At 38.3% G+C, this 20,075-nt stretch overlaps 2 protein-coding genes across 4 annotated transcripts; both read left to right on the top strand.

The window, feature by feature from the left end:
* Positions 1-23: 23 nt before the first annotated feature.
* On the top strand, positions 24-2,680 carry LOC148739964 (protein zwilch homolog). The gene has a single exon (XM_088747977.1). It carries the CDS (start codon positions 152-154, stop codon positions 2,132-2,134), a length of 1,983 nt encoding a protein of 660 aa, XP_088604103.1. The 5' UTR covers positions 24-151; the 3' UTR covers positions 2,135-2,680.
* Positions 2,681-3,515: 835 nt separating this feature from the next.
* LOC148739963 (uncharacterized) lies at positions 3,516-16,572 on the top strand. 3 transcript variants are annotated; one of them, XR_015996706.1, is made up of 5 exons: positions 3,516-5,008; positions 9,083-9,114; positions 10,003-10,680; positions 14,462-14,518; positions 15,490-16,572. XR_015996706.1 is itself a non-coding variant. In XM_088748943.1 (3 exons), the coding sequence occupies exons 1-3, from the start codon at positions 3,578-3,580 to the stop codon at positions 10,163-10,165; spliced, it is 1,626 nt and encodes a 541-aa protein (XP_088605069.1). In that variant the 5' UTR covers positions 3,516-3,577; the 3' UTR covers positions 10,166-11,800. The 3 variants fall into 3 exon arrangements, 1 of the variants encoding a protein (XP_088605069.1); XR_015996707.1 differs by lacking the exons at positions 14,462-14,518; positions 15,490-16,572 and having other exon boundaries at positions 10,003-10,305; positions 10,633-11,800; XM_088748943.1 differs by lacking the exons at positions 14,462-14,518; positions 15,490-16,572 and having other exon boundaries at positions 10,003-11,800.
* Positions 16,573-20,075: the final 3,503 nt, after the last annotated feature.

The following is a 20,075-nucleotide window of genomic DNA, read 5'->3' as shown; positions in this document are numbered from 1 at the left end:
ACTTTCAGTTTCGGTTCATAACTTTCATTGATGTAGTGGTAAACGATGATGATATATTCTTCCAGGCGTAAAATTTTAATCACAATTTGGACTGTAAGGCCTGGGTCCAACTAGCTGTTTCCCGCCTGATTTTGGTTTCGTTGCTCTAAAAATGGAGAAATTTAATTCAGACGTCGCTTCTCTCGAGAACGTTTTCGCGAATTTCAATAATAGTAACCCTGAAAATGTCACAGAGACGAAGTTCGTGACTTGTGACAAGGAGCACGAGTTTCTGATTTGGTTCATACCATCTAAAACTTGTCATCCTCTGCGACAAATTGTCGGTAAAGTATCAACCGCTTTCCTCGTTGTTGGCAAAAGTTTACGAGCTGATTGCAACGACACTACAGAATCTGTTGGGGAAATAACCCCTCAGATTACAAGATTCAAGAACGAAAAAGTTCCCGTAGGAAAACCACTTTCCCAAGAAGTATTTTTTCTCACAGGCGGCGAGCCATTGCAGTCTTATACTGGCGTGAGCAAATACAACATTCACGACTTGAAAGGTTGTACAACTGAATGGGTATTGTCAGTGGAAAATGTGCATCCGTGTCCACTCGAAGCAGCCAGGTATTTCCTTTCCGTCTACGCAAACGCTTTGAGAGGTTCTCAGCGACCTACTGAAGTGTGGATCTGCGTCGATGGTACATTAAAGAATCCACAAGGCATAATTTACCTCGGTATGATCCCTGAACATGAAACTGTCGGTGGAAAAACCGTGAGACACGTGATTTGTAACGGCAAGAACGAGCCGATTACTGCTAGAAAAGATCTTCCAGAGTTCAGCTCCTTCCTGCATCATCATCTGTCATCCACTTTGTCAACGACCTTTGTTGAGACCCATGGCTATGCACTATATGATGTGATGGGTGTATCAAATTTCAGTGCACAAGACAGGGAAAACAGTAGAATTACAGTTGAGTTAACATGGAGTGGTGTCAGTTCTCTTCTACAGACTCATCCTCATTCCTGCGATGGTGTTCTCCATATAAGGAACATTCCAGGCAGCGTTCATCTTGCAACACGTTCTCTGTATCTGGAATTGGTGCGAGTGGAAGCTTTCTTCAAGATATCAGGAGAAGAGGAATATTCTTGGCCACAACCTGCAGTTACCAGTGAAAAAACAATTGTTTCACAAATGGATGGATTCTTTGCCAAGCTTAATTCCAGTAACATATTTCCATCAGTGGTTGATGAAGAGGAGAGCAAGGAGGATGCAGATGATTGCACTTTTGCTGAGGCATCAATGGCCCACCTGACGTTTCAAGAATTTGCCAGAAAGGATTTGGATTTCACTGAAAGACTTTGGCTTTTGCTGAAGGATTGTGTTGATGAAGATGATCTTGTTGGTTCATTGCAAATGTGTTGTGTGGCTCTGTTCAACAGCAAATGTCAACCTGTTGTCCACAGTTCTAACACAACTTCATTAGCAGTTTTTATCAGGGATTTACTGCAGTTTGAAACTAAAGAACAGTTAGAGAAACTTCAAACCAGGGCCAAGAAATTCTTATCTTCTGATTCTGCCATCCGATGCCTGGTAGAAATTGGCTGCGAAAAACTTGCAAGGGACTATACCCAATATTTTATCCAACAAGAGCTTGCCACCATGGGACAACTGGCCAACTATCTAGACAACAAAGCCCCACTGGGCACCCGAGTCTCTCACGTAACAAAGCTTCATCAAATACTAGAGCTGGTTGTCACTGCCAAATCAGTAACCAGACTTGGCCATGAAAATCTAAGATCCCTGACCCAAAGTGCTTTGATGTATTATCAGACACGGACAGACTCTGATTCCCAGCATCCCACTTTCTCACTGTCATTGCCTGCATTTGGATCTACCTCAGGAGCAGCTGTGAAGAGCATCTGTGCATCATCTAATCCAGCAGTTTGGTGTGTTTCCTTCAAGTCAAAAACAAAGACTGGAAATCACACCACAATGGTGCAATTAAGCACAAGTCACCCAGGCAGCGGAATTTCTGTAAGCCCTGTGTATGATGTCTCTGAAGTGAATGATGAAGACTTTGATTCAGACAAGGAGAAATTTCAGTATTTTCTGACCTGTGCTAAGCAGGTGACAATGCCAGTTGTGTAACAATCTTGCCAATGGAAAGAACTGAACACATTGTCCATTCTCAGAAGTTGTTAAACAAATTGATGAACATTTTGTCAGAATGTTCATGGTATGCACCTCTAGTTACAGAGTCTGAATTTATATAATTGGAATTGCTGTAGCTGAAAGAAATGTGAGCATTCAAATTTCCTGTTTTACCTGTCAACTCCCTTGATCTGTTCATAAATTTACTTCAAACTTCTATATGTCTCCTTCATAAAATGGTTTTATTAAGAAAGTTTAGTGTTATGATCATAACAGACTAGCAGATAATGTCACATATTCTCATCACCCATTTGGAAGATATTGTTTTGAAATGACATGGAAAAGTTAGTGGTTGATAACTTTTGAAGGTTAAAGTTGTTGTTGCTCCATCTTTACGGCAAAAATTGCATTCAATAAATTTTTGTTCAAACTGAATATTGGAAAGGACATTGTAAAGAGAAGGTACAGAAAATCACTTTTTGTAGTCAAGGATTTGAGATTGTCAATTATTGTTCTTTTTGATAAAGGCTTGTTGGAAACTTCCTTCCTTTATGTATTCTTGAACTATGGGTTACTATATAATGACACCACTGAGCTAACCATTGAGCTATCCATTGAGCTAACCGCCTCCCGGTTAGCTCAATGGATAGAGCACTGGACTGTAGTGCGGGAGGTCGAGGGTTTGAGTGCCGGCCGGACCAACACTCAAGGTCTTAAAATAATTGAGAAGAATTTGCTACCTTTTTATAACATCAAGAAATGGTTAGATATTCTAGTCTTCTCGGATAGGGATGAATAAATGGAGGTCCCATCTCCTGCAGGGTTGGGGCAGGAGACGTTAATTTCCCACACACGAGATTACTGTGTGATGGATGTCCTCCCCTGGGGTGGGATGGGTGGGTTAGGACAGCAGGTCCACATCAGCTATTACAGCTGCCAATTAATCAACTTGCTTAAACAAATACATGAACAACAACACACTACCTAGACAAAATAATTTGAATTACTTTAATTAGGTAGTCGGCATGTGAGCGTTCAAAGCCAAAGTAAGGAGTGAGAGAAATAACATTTTTGGCCTGTGCCTTGGGTAATAAATGTATCAGCAGTTAATATTTTTTGTAATCAAACTTGAACTCAACATCTATTAATTTTGCTCTGTGCAAGATTTTTATTAAAAATGAAAAAAAACAAAAGGATTGAAATATTTTTCTATAGAGTTGAAAGATTTTCCTTGCCTTTCTCTCCCTTTCCCTGAAAAAATCATGGAATATGCACCGCTATCCTACTTTTTTTAGTCCAGTCTGGCGCTGCTGTATGACAATGACCACGTGAAAAAAAAATTATACTCACCCTCCCGTCCCCTCTGACTATGTTTTCATTTGAGCTTAAAATAGCGTTACTCTTCGCTTCGTTTCAAGTGGTTTTTCCGACGGCCATATCATGACGCATCAAATGAAACTGCGAGGAAATCCCATCAAAAGATCGGCAAGTTACAATGGATTTTCGCTTGCTCTTCCCAATGACATTGATGAACTGAATGTTGTAGATAGTTCACCCGACTCTTCGGCATATTTTATGGAATGGAGCCCAGTTGTTCGAAAACAAGTCGGCTGCCCATTGCCGATAAGATCACCGAATCATGCGCTTGATTGCTCAGTTTCAAACAGATTTAGGGATAGATTACAGGGCGTAGAAAATTCTGATGTTAGTTTGACTGAACTTAGTGATGCATTAAGTGGAAGCGACGTTTGGCAAGAAGAATTAATTCTTCGTTTGAGGCGACAGGAAGCTGCCATTGAGAAAGACAAAGCCAGGCTTGAGGAAGAAATAAAGACCCTCCAGTTGAAGTTGGAATTAGAGGAGGATTTGCGACGCAATGATAAAGAATGCATGGATATCCTTAGAAGCCACATCTCAAAGCTTGAAGGAAAACTACAAAGTAGTGAGAAGAAGATAAGAGAATTAGAACACGAAAAACAACGGCTTGAGGTTAACTCTGCAGTGCTACCCGCAACAAAGCCGGGGGAATTTACACTTTTGAAAGCGCGCTTGGATGCTAGTACGGCCACTATTCATGCCCTTGAAGCGGATTTAAAAAGGATAAAAGGCGAGAAAGCTACACTTGAGGGGCAAGGAAAGGAATATCAAGACATGCTGATAAAACTTGAGCATCAGTTGCGGAGCGCTAACAAAGAACTCCAGCGTCGCGAGAATCGAGTAAACGAGCTTGTCGAGGAAAGAAGATCTCTGGAGGACTTTCAGATAAAAGCACGCAGCTTGCAAAGAAAAGATCAGAAATCTTCTTATGCTCTGCAAATTCAAATTGTCAACCTGCAAGAAAAACTTGAGATGTCGAGCCGGACAAATGAAGAGTTGAAAAGTGAAAAGGAGAAGTTGGAAGCTAAAATCAAACAACTTGAAAACAAGGTGAAAGAATTAGAGGGAAGTTATCGATCCAAACTTGAGCAGACAATGGAAAGATTAAAACGGCAGAAGTCACACGCTGAAGATAATCCATTCAAGGGAATAAACGGATGTTTACAGCGTGATCATCAACCATCTTCAAGCGAAAAATCGGCCGACAGCCAGGAATTAAAACAACAATGTAACGCGGAGGTCAAAGTGTCAACGCAACGAAAGCACATTTGTACCTTGCTCATGGAGTTGAACAAACAAATGGAGGAAAATACTTGTAAAGAAATTGAATTAGCCCCCTTGGAGTCAACTCTGAAAGAATTTCTGGATAAGATTTCCAACAATGTTACACATGCACTACGGCAGACCAAATTTCAAGGGAAGCCCCTGCAACTGGTCGCTGCGGCTAAGGAACCCTCCAAAGAGGAAGTTATATGGGAGAAAGCACCCGCTAAAGTAAGTCACTTTTTGTTGCTTCGGAAGCTTTTTCATGTAAGATATTTTAGCCTAACCTTTACAAATCTTAATATCTTACACATTTTAAGTAATTCTCCTTACTGTCTGCCATACAATTCTTATGATGTTTGTTTGGAGAATTTGGTACTGGATCAACTTAAAATGCATTCAAGCATTTGACAACTATTCTTTGAAGGCGAAATGAATATTTTTGAATGATAACCTCAGGGATTATTCACCACTATTCATTGTGCCTGAGGCAAATGAGTGATTAAGTATAATTGCTAAGGTGCTCTTGAATTCTGCTGTAAATTTGTTTTGCTGTATATATGTTGTGGTTAAATTTTATCCTTGGTTTAAATTTTATTTTCTATTGTTTTTGGTTATGTTAATGTATGATAATAGGGTTGAAACAATGGAAAATAAAAATTAAACCAAGGATAAAATTGAATCACAACACATATGATTCTCTTACAATGATTGTTATCATTACTCGAATGGAGATAAGCAGCCAGATTCCACTGAACTTTAACAGGTTTATTAATTCATCAGCAAAAACTTTGTTCTTTTTCTATTGAAATGTGATTTGCCAAATGTACTAGCATCTTTTGTGTTCTCAGGAATTGTGTTTTGTTCAATTGCGTTTGTCACTTTCTACCTAACATTGAGGAAGTGTGAGGCAGGTATTTTGAAAATTTAAGGGCCCTTGCTATGATAGCATTGCAGAAGGTGATTATAGCAAGTAATGAGGCAATTCCTGACCAATCAGAGCATATGGATCCCTAAAGTCACCAAAGCAACTATGCTAATGTATTGATATTGCAGGGGATGAGTAGCACGGTCACGCCACCATTACAAGGTCCGAAAATTATATTTACCCATATCTTCGCGAAAAATGTATGAACGCCCCTCAAACTTTACAGATAAACTGAGTAATAGTTCTTGTTTGATATGAAATCAATAACAAAATTCAAGCGATAAGTTTAGAACACGAATTAAAGTCAATTGTTTACAAAAAGCACGACATTTTGAGTGTAACGCGTAACATCGAATTTGCATACCAAGAGTAAAAACGTAATTTTTGTCCCTCAAAACGAATAAAAGCTTAAAATTTTATCATGCCTAATTATTGTATATAATACAAATAGACTTTTCACAAAATTTCATTGCTCTGTGCTTTTTATTGAGGCAGTAATAAGTACAAACTACAATATAAGTTCTTGTGTGTTGTCCTGTAACGCTGGATTATAAACAGACTTCACAGTTTACAGAATTCAGGCTTTTGGCGACCAGATTAACCTAAAAACAATAATAATTACATCTGAGAAAAGTTCATTCATTTTGCTTTAAGGCTCTGTGCAAGATAATAGCAAATCATGAAATGCTGGGAAAAATATAGCGATTTTGCATATCGGAAACAAATTTGTAACGAGTTTTGATTGCATAAATTCAACCATTACTTACCTATTTCGAAGCCGATAAATCAGCGTAGAGTAGTCCATCACCATATAGAGAACGACCAAATCAAAGTTCATTCTATCAGACTTCTAGATTCGTAAGAATTTACGAGCTTATATGAATTTTCGCCAAAGAAATGGTACAAAGAATGAATCGAAACATATTTTCTGCCTAATGTGTTGTTTATAGACGCTTTGCGATCATATTACATATTCAATTCGGACCAGAAACACTACAAGCCGCTCTCAAAATCGACCCAACTCATGGTCACAACGTACAAGAAACGACGAAGGCCAGCCTGTGCAGCCTTGCCTGATATGTTTGGGGGGGGATACGGATATTTTCAGGGTTTAAACAATAAAAGCACGTGGTAGATTTAGCCGCGTGTCGACTAGCGTTACACTCGATTTCTCAATCACAATAATAGCAGCGTGCTTCAAAAATTAATCAAGCGATTCCGACAAATTATGGAAACAAAACCCCAATCAAGTGCTGAAAAGATGAAAAGATGGAGAGAACAAAAGGCTGAGAGAAAGAAAGCTACTGATAAAAGATACTACGAGAAAAAACGCCAACAGAAAATAGCCAAGGTGCGTGACAGCCGAGGTCAGAAAACTCACCGGGCACTAGGGCACAAAACCTGAAAGCTGTTACGAAGAAACGAAAAAGGGAAGAAACATCAGCAGAAGAAGAAAGAAGACAAAAAATCAGAGAGCAAACTCGAAAAAGAGTACAAAATTTACGTGAAAAACGGCGAGCTGAATTGAGAGAAGCACATGAAGAGCATGCTACAAATGCCGCGGAGTATACGTGTTCAACCCCGCCTTCTAGTTCCGCTTTCCAAAACAGGATGGCAAAAGCCCGCGCCCTAAAGAAAACAACTCAAGTTCTGCCAAAAACACCACAGAAGAAAGCAGAACTTGTAGAAACAATATCCTCAAGTCCGTGCACTAAAAAGATTTTAGAAAAAAAAGGATTCATCAAAACACCAGAAGAAGCCAAGGAGACGACGGCATTACGCGCCCTTGCAGCAGATATCACCGAAGGTGTTCAGCAACTAAAGAAGAGTGGCTCAAAAGACAACAGAGCCGCTTATAGTGCCTTTAAAAGTCTTGCATTTGGAGAAAATGTATCCAAATGTCGAGCAAAAAAATCGCTCTCAAAGCTTGTGAACGTTGGCCAAAAAAGTGTGCGCAATGCTGTGAAGGAAAGGGCAAAAATATTGGCTGGGGAGAGAAAGAGTTGGCTATATACAAAAAGACGAGTCCGGCGTGATGCCCTTTCGGAAGAAGATGGGAAGAAAATTTTTAGCTACTGGACGTACACAGCTAGTCGACCAACTGGAGACAAGAAAGATCTTGCTAAGCAACGTATTGGGAAGCAGGAATATGTCCATCACGCCAAACATGTTTTGGAAAAAACACAGACTGAGGCATTTCTTGAGTTCCAGGAGTTGCATCCAGAAGTCAAAGTAAAGCAGAGGAAATTTGAAAGTCTTAAGCCATTTTTTGTAAGACAAGCAAAGGAGAGGGATAGAAGATCATGCCTTTGCAGAAAGCATGTAGAAACACAAATTGCCATGGTATATGCGGCCACTGTGCGCCATATTTGTGGAGACCTTCCTGTGAAGCGGAGAGCCCGGAAACCTGTATATAAGCTTCCTTTATTGGAAAATGAAGAAATAATTGCTTCACTTTAAGCAAAAATAACCTTAATTCAACTGTTTTCTAGTACACAATTAAGTTTATCATGATTTCACAACAAAATATTGAATTGTAATGATTTTGACATGCCCGCAATGCATTATGGGTAAACCAGAAAATCGCAATAAATACTTAAATAATGTAAATAATATCAATTTTTGAAATAATATGTGCAATGTACATAGATACACACTATTTCATTGAGTAATAGATGAGATATAAAGACAATGATATTTTTTGGCTGTGTTACACTAAATGGACAGGTGATTGTGCTACTCATCAGGGAGAAACTTTTTCTTGGTCTCTCATGGGAATTAAAGTGTTTAGCTTCTCAGTTTAAGATGGCTTGACTTGGCCTTTGGCTTAACTTGTTTTTTTCCTTTTTTAGTTTACAATATAGTTGAAAAAAAAAATACAGATTGCTATACCTACATGTAATATCCTGTCATTTAGGAGTCAGGCATGGTCAATAGCACATGTGGCTTTGTTGAAATTGTCTTAAAACAAGATGTGTCTCTCAAGAACAAAGCCTGAAGGGAAGCTTGTGTAGCCCAGGTCTTGGAGCACCTGACTGCAAAATCAGAAATGACTGAGGTTTGAATTTTCACAGAGTGAGCAGAATTTCCATGTTTCCTGGGTGTCAGCCCACTATTGATTTGAACATAAGAGCAAGAAACATAGGGAAAGAGGATATAAAAATATCCCAATTGATATCTGGGCCATACAAGTTAATAAATAAATTAAGCAGAATTTCAATGTTTTCCTGAGTGTTTGCCCTCTATGACAGTGGGTTTAACATAAGGGTAAAGAACACAGGGAAAGAGCAGATGAAAATTGATAACTGGGCTATACAAGTTAATAAATAAATTGTTAACAAGGAGCACTGTTTTGATTTTGTTACTTTCATTTGCAGATTAATGAAAGTAACGAAAGTGGTGAAGAAAGGTAAGCTCTAGCTCTCTTTTATGACTGTCCTCTGCTACAAACAGTTCATTGCTTTTGTTCAGCTCAGCTGGTGATCCTGTGTGCCTGTAATGAAAACAGTGTAGACATGAGAGAAAGAAAAAAATGGGGAAACTTAATACTTTTAAGTGAATTACATGTATATTTCAATCCAATTCCAGCAGCTACAGTCCACCCTCAATTATCCGCAGAACTTGTGGGGACTGGTTGGATGGTCTAACTAATCAAGAGTCCAGATAATCAAAAATACGAATATTAATGAACAAAATATGAAACTGAATGGGTATTATCAAATCAGTATTATGCAACAATTAAAGCACATTCTGAAATCATAGTGCTTTATTGTTAATATTTTCCAAAAGTATTTAAATAACATTATTGAAGCAAAGTAACAATGTTTTACATCAACCTGAAATGTTGACATGAATCAGTTTCGGTTTCAAGCTGCGACAGAGTGTGGGTGTTACTGTTTCTCTAAAATTTTTTTTAAATCTCATTCTTTTAAGCTCAATGAGAGGAATAGAATTGACATTATTCTGTCTTTCCATCTAAGAAAACATTCCTTAAAATGTCCATAATGTTCATTTAATAAAGGATATTCTATATACAAGGCTAAAAGACTGGGGAAAAAATTAGGAAAAAGATAGGAAAAAACAGCCGAAAACGTTTGATTTAAACATTTTAATAATTTTTTTCCTAATCTTTTAGCCTTGTAGATAGGATATTCCCTAAAATATTCAACACTTGCAGGATGTGCGACAAATCAGGTGCAACAGGATGTTCATTACAAGTGCTTTCTTTGGGGGAAAAAAGTTGATACTGATCTGAATTCTGACTAATTGCTATGAAATTATTTCTTCACTTTAACAGTGCTTCAAAAGTTCCTTTATTTATGGTGCACAAAGTGACAAGAGAAAAATTTACTACATATCGCCCAGATCTGTGGGAAAAAAGACAAAGTGCATTGAAACCTAACAGTCATTCAAGACAAAGAAAGAAAATTACTGTTAAAGAGGATGAACAGAAGAAATGAGTTTTGCTCTACAGCTTGTATTATAAAACTGCTTCTGTACTAGTGCAATGAGGTTCCCTTCCATGCTGTTGAAACTGACCCACGTCAATTTTAAATCAGCTTATAACAAGTGGAATTCATCACCTGAAGAAAGATCAGAAGTATGCTGTTGAAAGTTTAGGGATTAACATTGATCAGAAGTTAGTTCTGTGCCATTTTCAGAGTTTTCTCAAGTCTTGTTTAAGTTCGGCATGGGAGGGAATGCAATTTAGAAAATTTTTTTTCTATTAAAATTAAACATTTTTTCACAGGAATCATAGGTTGCCTACTGGGTTGAGATAATTTGATAAGATTTCAGTCTTGAACAATGCAAAATGATATTGTCCATTGTAAGATCTAAACAATGTTTGAGTGAGGCAAGTTTAATTTTTTTTTTAACTATCCATTCTATTTTGAACTGATACCAATGTTTGCCTTTGTCATTTCAGTTATTGGGTTATTTTGAGCCTTTGATCCTGATTTTCTTGGTTTTTAGTGTAAGTCTTTCTTCAAATGTAAGCCTGAGCATTAATTTGATATATTTTTTTTTTAAAGTTAGTATGATACAGTCTAGATCTACATTGATATTTTTTACAAACTGATAACAAAGATGTAAGTATAAACGTAACATTGAGTGACTATAAGGAAACACACAAGATTCGCTGCAACTCTGAGTTTCGTGGGTCAAGCACTCATCAGGCAGATTTAATCTAATTAAATCTGCCTGATGAGCGCTTAACGCACGAAACTCAGAGTCGCAGCGAATCATGTGTGTTTCCTTCTAGTCACTTAATGTTGTATACCGCTCTACACAAATGTGTATCGAGCCTTTTTATAACAGTGCTGGCTACAATTCACAATTAGTTGATATAAACATATATTTACAGTACATGGGGTTGTCATCTAATGCATTTAACATAGTTTGCACTTGAGTCTAGTGACGCATACAGCCTAAGGCTATTTAGGTGTCCTTTTGGGGTATCTTCTCCCCAAAATTTCAATTCATTCTGTAGTAAACAGGTGGTAAGAATATACACACCTCTCAGATCCAGTGTATAACCAATTATTATTAAAAACTGGATCATTGGATAATGCTATTCAAGACTTTTTGTTGGCTTAGCCATTATGCTATATGAGCCAATATACCATAATCTACAAATATGGTAAGCATGCACGTCAGCTTAAAATTAAAAAGGAGCTAAAAAAATTAAGATTTGGTAAGATTATTTTGTCTAATATCTTGGGGGCGTTTTAATAAAACAATTATTCCACTCACGCTTGTCGGATATGAGATGACTATAGCCAACTCGGCGCTACGCGCCTTGTTGGCTATCTATCATCTCATATCCAACGCGCGCTCGTGGAATAATTGTTAACTGGTATATGACCTCAAATTCTCTTCACCAATTTTCAAAGGAATTTCTATAATTAGGCTAGAAGGGAGAATATTTAATGGAAGGATATCTATCGCGGTTGCAAGAGCCAAAGTTAAACTAGACCAGCCAATTTCTTGGAATGTAGTTAATCAGCTTGTAACCATGGAAACAACTTCTCTTGTGTTGAACAACCTTAATTTTTGTTTCAAGTCTCAATGAATTAAAAACAAGTGTTGCGCTTTTTTCTGAATACTGTTCTAATTAAGACGAAAGTTGAGGAATCACCACGGTAGGCGTGTCGTTGCGATTTGGGATCGAAAGAGATTAAGATTAGATTGCCATAAAACCCCATGCCTAAGACAATCTATTATTTTGGCCAGTGTTTGAATTGTCAAAAAACTGTATGCATAATGAAGCTGGTTACTGGGAAATCTTGCCGCGATGTACATCTTTTATGGACTATCTAATTTATAAATCGCATCTGAGAAAACGTAAATCGCATCACGAAAACGTAAAAAAAAAATATTTATGGTAAAGAAAATTTAACAGTATTTGGACTTGAAAGTAAATTACTGCTATAAAAATGATAAACAAGTTGGTTGCTGATCATATCAATGATAAAATTTAGTCTGTTCCCTCTGTGGGATCAAAACGAGGTTTACAGTTTACTGCAGTATTACATAAATCTTCCGGTTATTGTCCCATTTTGTAATCAGGACTTTTTAAAAAAGAAACTAAAACGAATTAAGAAAACGAAAGAACGATTTTAATTTATTCTGTAAGGTGGACGCATGGCTTGAATGAATTAAAAGAAATACGTGACGGAAATTCTTGTCTTAAAAAACTTTAAAACAACAATTAACAGCTGTAAAAACCTTTACCATTGTGTGAATTAATTCTTTTCTGCTGTTGCGGATAAATGCGATCAGGTTCTAACAGAGTAAAGGGACAATCAACATTCAGGTACTAAACATAAGAGCTTTATTACTTTCAGTTCTTATCCTTTATATCAGTTTAATTCATCCCTGCCGCTGCTTATACGTTAGAAAAGTTAGATTTGAAAGCAGTAGGAGTTTTCTTGGTTGATGACAAATAAGCTTCTTTTGGTTGTACAGATGTCGATCCTTTTGATAAATTTATTTTTGTTATGTTTGTATGGTTTGCATATTTCTCAGTGTTAATGGTGCTCATGTTATTCCTATGATACATTTTACGCGTTTTCTGTGAAACAGTGACGTACGGAATAACTGAAACATGAATATTTTCTTTTATCACAATTCATATCAGTTCTCAGAATCAAATTTCAAAACCAGTATATTTTCAGCAATAAAAGTAGTGAGAGTTAAGGATAATGATCGGCATGGAAAAGGGTCCAAACTCTTGGGCAAACACATAATGTTAAGATCATCGGACTATTAATAGACAAGAATCTGTGTTTTGTAATGGTATTTTACAATGGAAATGCGAATTTTACCGAAATGGGAACATATTTCTCGTACGTTTCACGTAAATTTGAAAGTAAAATAAACGAAAATTGGACATGAACCAGTCAGTTGGTAGATGATAAAACAATGATATTCACAGAGTAACGGACATGGTTATTAAATAAAAAAGTTTACTTCTCCTTAAGAAATTGTAAAACAACAGATGAAAAAGAAATTAAAGCAGTCTATCTGTGGGGAAAAAATATCCTAAATCTGTTATTTTTTTTTTACCTGATATAGAAAGCGCACAATGCATACAATTTTTGTTTTTTCTTTTACTTTCTTTGATGATGTGTTAGTAAGAATTATTGCAAAGCGCAATTTCTCCTTCTGTCTTCAATGTATGTGGTTATTATCCAGCTACACTTCGTACAGTACAAATAACGCCATAGACGAGTACAAATATCAGACGGTATTTGTACTCTAGAGTACCGGTTAAACAGGTTTTCTCGCATCGCGCAAGCGAAGGATTCAATTGTAGTTAGGAAAAAAAAAATGGCGGACAATTTTCATTCGAAAATTTAAAAAAAAAAGCTGACACCACGTAGATGAAGTTTGTATAAAATTGCTTTCTTATTAGGTGAATACAAGCATTCAAATTATTTTGAGATGGCTTTCTTACTCCACACGTTAAAAAAAATGTAACAAAAGCTGTTCTTTGAATATTTTTTTTTTATTTCGTGTTCCTCCCTTTGATGTTTAGTCAAATGAAATCCTCTTCGGAAACTCTTGCGTTGCCATTTACTGACACATATGTACTGACTTTTCCTCCGTTATCACAAAATATTGAAAGCCTTAATGAAACGGTCAGAGTTGTCCTCTGAGTTAGGGCATATAGTTTTGATGTTTTTCTGCATAAAAGAAAACCAATAGCTTTTGGAACGGTGGAGGCAAATTAACTAACACCTTTTAAAGATGTAGGTACTTGGATATAGAACTCTTAAACGAGTTCTAAACCGCACAGTTTTAAATCTTTCAGCTTTGCATTCGACTTGGTTCCCACAGGAAAAAAATAAGTCATATCGAATTTCGTAGAATCGTTGATTAGTTCAAAGGAGATTTGCCGCAGTTTATAAGCTTTTCGAACACAAGCTGGAGCTTTTCATAAATGCGTTATAGGATATTACTTCGCCAAGTGCGATGCTGATACAAGGATTTGTGAAATGATCACGAAATTGAATATTTTTCCAATTTTCATGCTGCATTAGCGACATTTTCCGAACCAAAAGGCTCTAATTTTTGTTTGGGGTGCTACGCCCTTCCTCCATTCCCCCCTCCCCCCTCCCCTGTTTCGCCGCCTATGATGTAACTTGTAACTAGATCAAATTTCTAATTTGCGTTGACAACATCAACAACTGATGTCTACTGAAAGGTTAGAAGGTTAGACATTTACGTTAATATCGACTTTACTTCTTTAGCGAACAACATTTTGACGGTATCCTCAATGGCGAAGTGGAGTTTCATCCTTGTTTTCTGTAAGCAATTCAGATGTTTTCAAATCATTATTTTTCCTAATGGAGGGAGAGAGAGGAGGCCTCAATAGTAGGGTGGGCGGTAAGGAAGGGAATGGAGATAATCAGTGGGATATCCGCCGAAGGAGCGTACTAAAGAGATGGAGGATGAACGAAGATGGCATCTGCTGAAAGATGAGGAAGAGATTATAATCTCTTGAAGATAAGTGTGTAGGCTTGTGGAAAGGATTACATTACTTCTTAGATGTCCAAGACGTCAACAGTGTCCCGGCTGAAGTCTAAATAAGGATCTGCTGCATGTTTTCCTGACGCATTAATTTTTTGAGATTAAATTCAACTTCAATAAAATTCCTTGGAGTTCAATAAAACCATTCCAATGAAATATACTTAAAAGACAGTAATAAACCAACTTTTAACTACCCTGCGTACACCTTTTTCACAAGAAAACTACATGTACGGTCTTAATGCAAAATCGATGGCAAGGTTTCTAGTTGGAATCGGAGAGAAATTGGTGCAATGGCTATACCCTAAGCCCGGCGAGCCCAAGCCCTGATATCTGTTGGGTTACTGAGCTAGATAGTTACAAAGCCTCTGAGCTTATGTTTTTCTTCTGCTTTTGCTTTTTATAACTTTGAATGCTGCGGAGGAATATTTGGGATCGTTAAAATTCAATTTACCTTGAATTTTTTAAAATCGTCATTAGTTTTGTCTCAGCTCGAGCAAACTAGGTTAATCTTTGGGTACTGCTTCTCTCTCTCCTATGCGGAGTACGTAATGAATTTTTGCGTAAGATTTCTTGTTGAATAGTCTAATAAATGGAGTAATTGTGCTTGCAAGAGGAGCCCAGCAAGTATGCAATCCCATGTTTTGTGCACTAGCACATTTCTTTTTCTTGGTCTTAATATACCGTTTAGAATTTCTTAATAACAACCATCAATTGTTTTTGTTGTAATAAACTAATTTGCTTGATGCAGTTATTGCAGGTTTGTTGGAGAATGCTAAGCAAGCACAAGAGTGGAAACAAGTCGAAGAGTTTGATAAAGAACGAGTTCTTTCAGTTCCACAAGGAAATTATGTGGAACTTAAATTTACCATGCGCAGTCAGTATCAACGACGATGTCTATTTGGTTTATATCTTGAGATCCGTGATGGCAGTAATCAATCAGCCAATCTTCTTGGTAAATTCTGTGGAGAAGAATACGGAACTGGAGTAGTGAGATCTCGGGGACGATACATGTGGTTGAGATTTATTCCATTTAATACCTATAATTTCACTGCAGTCTATTCTGGCAGATTCCACAATGAAACAGGCAGGGAGTTCCTTTCAATATGTTTATCACATAAATATATAGATATATAACTGCAGACAGTACTGTTTCGGCCTTAATTAGCTTCTGGGCCTCATCAGTGCATTGCTGATGCTAGGATGGGGGAGAACCGATATGGTTACCCCGAACGATCCCACATGTGTGGTATCGTCCAGGCCATGCCAGAGTGCTCAAACTAGGAAAGCCTAGTGAGCTATGCGCAATGCTAGCGGCAATGACTCACCCCACAGTGCTCAATTCAGACATGAAAGCAGAGCTTTGTGTGCCAAAGAGCTATATCTATATATATATATATATATATAAAATGTGACTTGATTTTCGTAGAACAGTGCTCAATACATAGAAGTAGAGCGAAGTATATATTGTGGGAGGAAAAAGACAAGTAAACCACAAGTTCATCCCTACAAGCCTGTTTCGTGGTCGCCCACTCATCAGGGGATTTAATGAGAATAAACTTTACCATTGGTTATATACAATATAATTTGCATGATCTAACTAGTCTAATTTATGCAGCGCGAAATTGACAGTTTAGTTGTTGCGTAGGAGGGCTTTGCTTCTGTGGCGGCATGAAGACACGAGTTCATTACGTTTGTTTAGTGTTGATAGTTCGGGCCGGCAGATGATTAGGAATTTTTCTTTGAGGCAGAGGTTACATCTTTTAGTTGAGCTGTTATACGGTGAGTGCGATGAGAGAATGCGCCAGGAAATAAAGTGATCGATGTTGTTGTCTTTGAGGGTCCAGATGTGCTTGCTGAGTTCGGTAGAGTTTCTGTGTTTAGCGTGGCGGAATGATGCGGTGTGGTTTCTGTATCATGTTTTGAAGTCATTCTCTGTGAGTCCGATGTACGTTTCTGTCGTGTTGTTGTCTTTGCGAGTAACGGAGGCTTGGTAGATTACTGATGGTTGCAGGCAGTTTCCGTCGAGCGGGCATCTGTTCTTTTGTCGGCGGTTGCATGTCTTGTTGTTATCAATGGTAGTGGCGGTGGCGGCGGTGTCATCAGACTGTATAGATGCTGTTAGGATGCGTTTGTTATGGTTGTCGATTATCTGTTTCGTGTTGTTCATGCAGCTGTAACTGATTTTGATGGTGTTTCGGTTAAAGATTTTTCTGAGCTTGTGATCTTTGGGAAAGTGCTTGTCTACTAGGGCGAGGAATTTGTGTCCGATGTTGGTGCTGGTGTTCTTGCTAAAAGGAGGGTTGTACCAGAGGATGTTATTGCGTTGTCGGTTTTTCCGTTTGCTTGTTTTGGCTGGTTCGTACTTTAGGGTGTAGTGGTATCCGTTTTCGTCGAGTGCTTTCTGGTATGGGGGTGCGGCTTGGTCAAAGGATGCTTTGTCAGATGACAGGGAGGACAGTCGTTTGTTGATGCCGGCGGGAATGTTTTTTGTTGCTATTGGCGGATGGTTGCTCTCGCGGTGAACATATTGCAGTGAAGTATTCGGCTTTGTAAATGGTTGATAAGTGCTTCGGTTAAGGTTAAATGTGACGTCTAGGAAGTCGATTACTTGTTTGTTAGCTTCTACGGTGATGCGTAGTCCGTTGTTATTAAAGATGCGGCATATTTCCTTCTTAATGTTCTCTGTGTCTCTAGGTGTGGCGTTTGTAATCCCAACTCCAGGATCTTAATATAAACGTAGGACTTTACCGAGACGACGGACTAGCTATTCTAATTTTGGCTGCCAGTTGTCTAACTCAGTATCGAGGCCGTAAACAACACCTAGAATTTTAATTTTTGTCATCCATTTGAGGCCAAGTGGTTGGTCGTCGCGCGAACGCCACGCCCCCAACCACATAGCCTCTGTTTTCGTGAGATTAAGGCTTGCCCCTGAGCCACGCTCGTAAATATTAATCATGTTGAATAGACCTTGCAGAGAGCGATAAGATTTCACTATATAGGTCGTATCGTCAGCATAATTTTCAACTTTATAGCAGAGACCATGTGCGCCCGGAAGGAGAAAGCTTTCGATCTCAGGATTATTTCGGATTTTGCATGCGAGAGTTTCAACGCACAAAACATAGAGCAAGGGAGACAGGGAATCCCCCTGTCTCACCCCACGAGACAAAGAGATCGCATCAGTTAGCCATTCATTAACAATAACACGCAGATTGGCGCCATTATATAAAGTGTTGATCCAAAAACAAAAGGACGGGCCGAAACCAAAACAGAGCAAGAGGCTTTGCAGAAAGGTGCGATTAACGCGATCGAAGGCTTTCTCTTGATCTAAACTGAGCAAAATGCCGGTTTCATTCGTGCGGTCAATGCAATCTAAGATATCTCTAAGTAAATGTAAGTTTCAAGTAATTTTGCGTCCGGGCACAGAGCAAGTTTGATAAGGGTCAACGATGTATTCCAGAACTTTAGAGAGTCGAAGAGAGAGAGCTTTTGAGCATAACTTATAATCAACGTTTAAGAGGGAAATCGGAGGCCAATTTTTCAGATTCTTACGATCTCCTTTCTTAAAAATAACGCGTGTGTTACTCATCTTCATGGAATCACACATCTCTCCGGTTTGGTAGCATGCATTTAAGACTCGACATAAATGTGGGGCTAAACGATCCCAAAACCTAGCGTAGAATTCAACCGAAAGGCCATCAGGGCCAGGTGATTTATTCCTATTCATATTTTTCATACCGAGAGTAAGTTCGTCAAGCGTGATCTCGCCTTCACAAGATGACGTCTGATCAAAAGTTAATTTCCGTGATAGAAAAGATAAAGGATCGTCTTGAAGGTCAGCATCTATCGGTTTTTCGGAAAAGAGCTGAGTGTAGAAATCGATATGAGCTTTTTCAATCTCCTCTTGGGAGGAGACTTCGATACCGGTAGAATCATAAACCGAAGAAATGTGGGATCGTTGAGCTTTAATTCTTTGTAAATTAAAAAAACACCGACTGGGGCGTTCGCCTTCCTCTAGCCATTCTGCTCTACTCCGAATAATGATTCCTTTGACTTGTTTAGTTCGAAGGGCTTTCAAACGACATTCGGTGTCAGAAATTAAAGGGATAACGGAATTGTCTCCGTCAACTAAACCTTGACGAAGACAGATCAATTTGTTCGTCAAAATCACCTGGTCTCTTTGCAATTGTCTTCGCTTTTTGCGGGAAAAGGAGATCGTTTCTACTTTAATAGACTGTTTTAAAAACTCCCACAAATCTTGGAGACACGGAAAACAAGATAAAAAACGTACATGATCATCAATTAGTTTCTCTATAGTAGCGCAAAAATCCTTATCGTTCAAAAGAGAGTTGTTGAAACACCAAGCGCCTGGACCGCGTTTTACAGCGGTGGGAATATCAAAAATAAGAAAAACAAATTCGTGGTCTGATATCGAACAAGGGCGAATGTCACACTTAACATTGGTTGACAATAAATCTTTCGAAATCAAAAACTTGTAAAGTCTACTCCCGATTGACCGTGCGGAAGTAAACCACGTAAATTCTCTTGATCTTGGATGCAAATTTCGCCAATCATCTGAAAGCGCGAAATCCCTTTTTTAAAGATTCGTAATCTTTGTGTATAGAGATATTCCCACCAAATTTATCGAGAGCATTGTCGTAACAATTAAAATCTCCTCCGATGATAATCGCAGAGGAGGGAATGAAAAATTCGTGAACCGAAACAAAAAACTTTTCCGTTCGGTAGGATTGGCAGGAGCGTAGATATTGACTAGATTACTATCAACGTCGTTGCACCTGATCAAAACACTGACAATACGATCTTGAGTCCTTCTTCCAAAATACGATTTCGTTTGAGCATTTCAAAGAAATCAAGGTGACGACACCACCCTGTTTCCCGGACGCAGGGGACCAAAAACTACGGCCCAGCCATCTACGGGATAGAAGATTTAATAGTAGATTCAGAATGAATTAACGTTTCTTGTACAAAGCAGACATCACAGTTGGACTTCTCGATCAAATCAAACAAGAAATTGTAGGTAAGAGGGTTTGCTAGGCCCCTTGCATTGATAGTTAAAGTTTTGAAGGATTCTTGGAAAAAGGACTCACTTAAGAGTTATAAGCTTACTTAGGTTTCGTTGACCTGTTTCTTTCCTTTTTCCTCTCTGAGGTAGGGGTCGAGAGTTCAGATGATGATGATTTTCTTTTCAGTTCGTGACTAGTTTCCATCTCTTCTTCTGGGTTGTTAGGGGTGACCAATAAGGGTGTGTGTGATGCGGTAGGTACAGGGATAGAAGAACGGGGTTTTCCGGTGACAAGCGTTGGCGCAGTAGATTTT

The sequence above is a fragment of the Stylophora pistillata genome, chromosome 2, assembly GCF_964205215.1.
Source record: "Stylophora pistillata chromosome 2, jaStyPist1.2, whole genome shotgun sequence".
Classification (NCBI taxonomy): domain Eukaryota; kingdom Metazoa; phylum Cnidaria; class Anthozoa; order Scleractinia; family Pocilloporidae; genus Stylophora; species Stylophora pistillata.
Note: the sequence above shows the minus strand (reverse complement) of the source record. Positions and strands in the feature narration are given on the sequence as shown.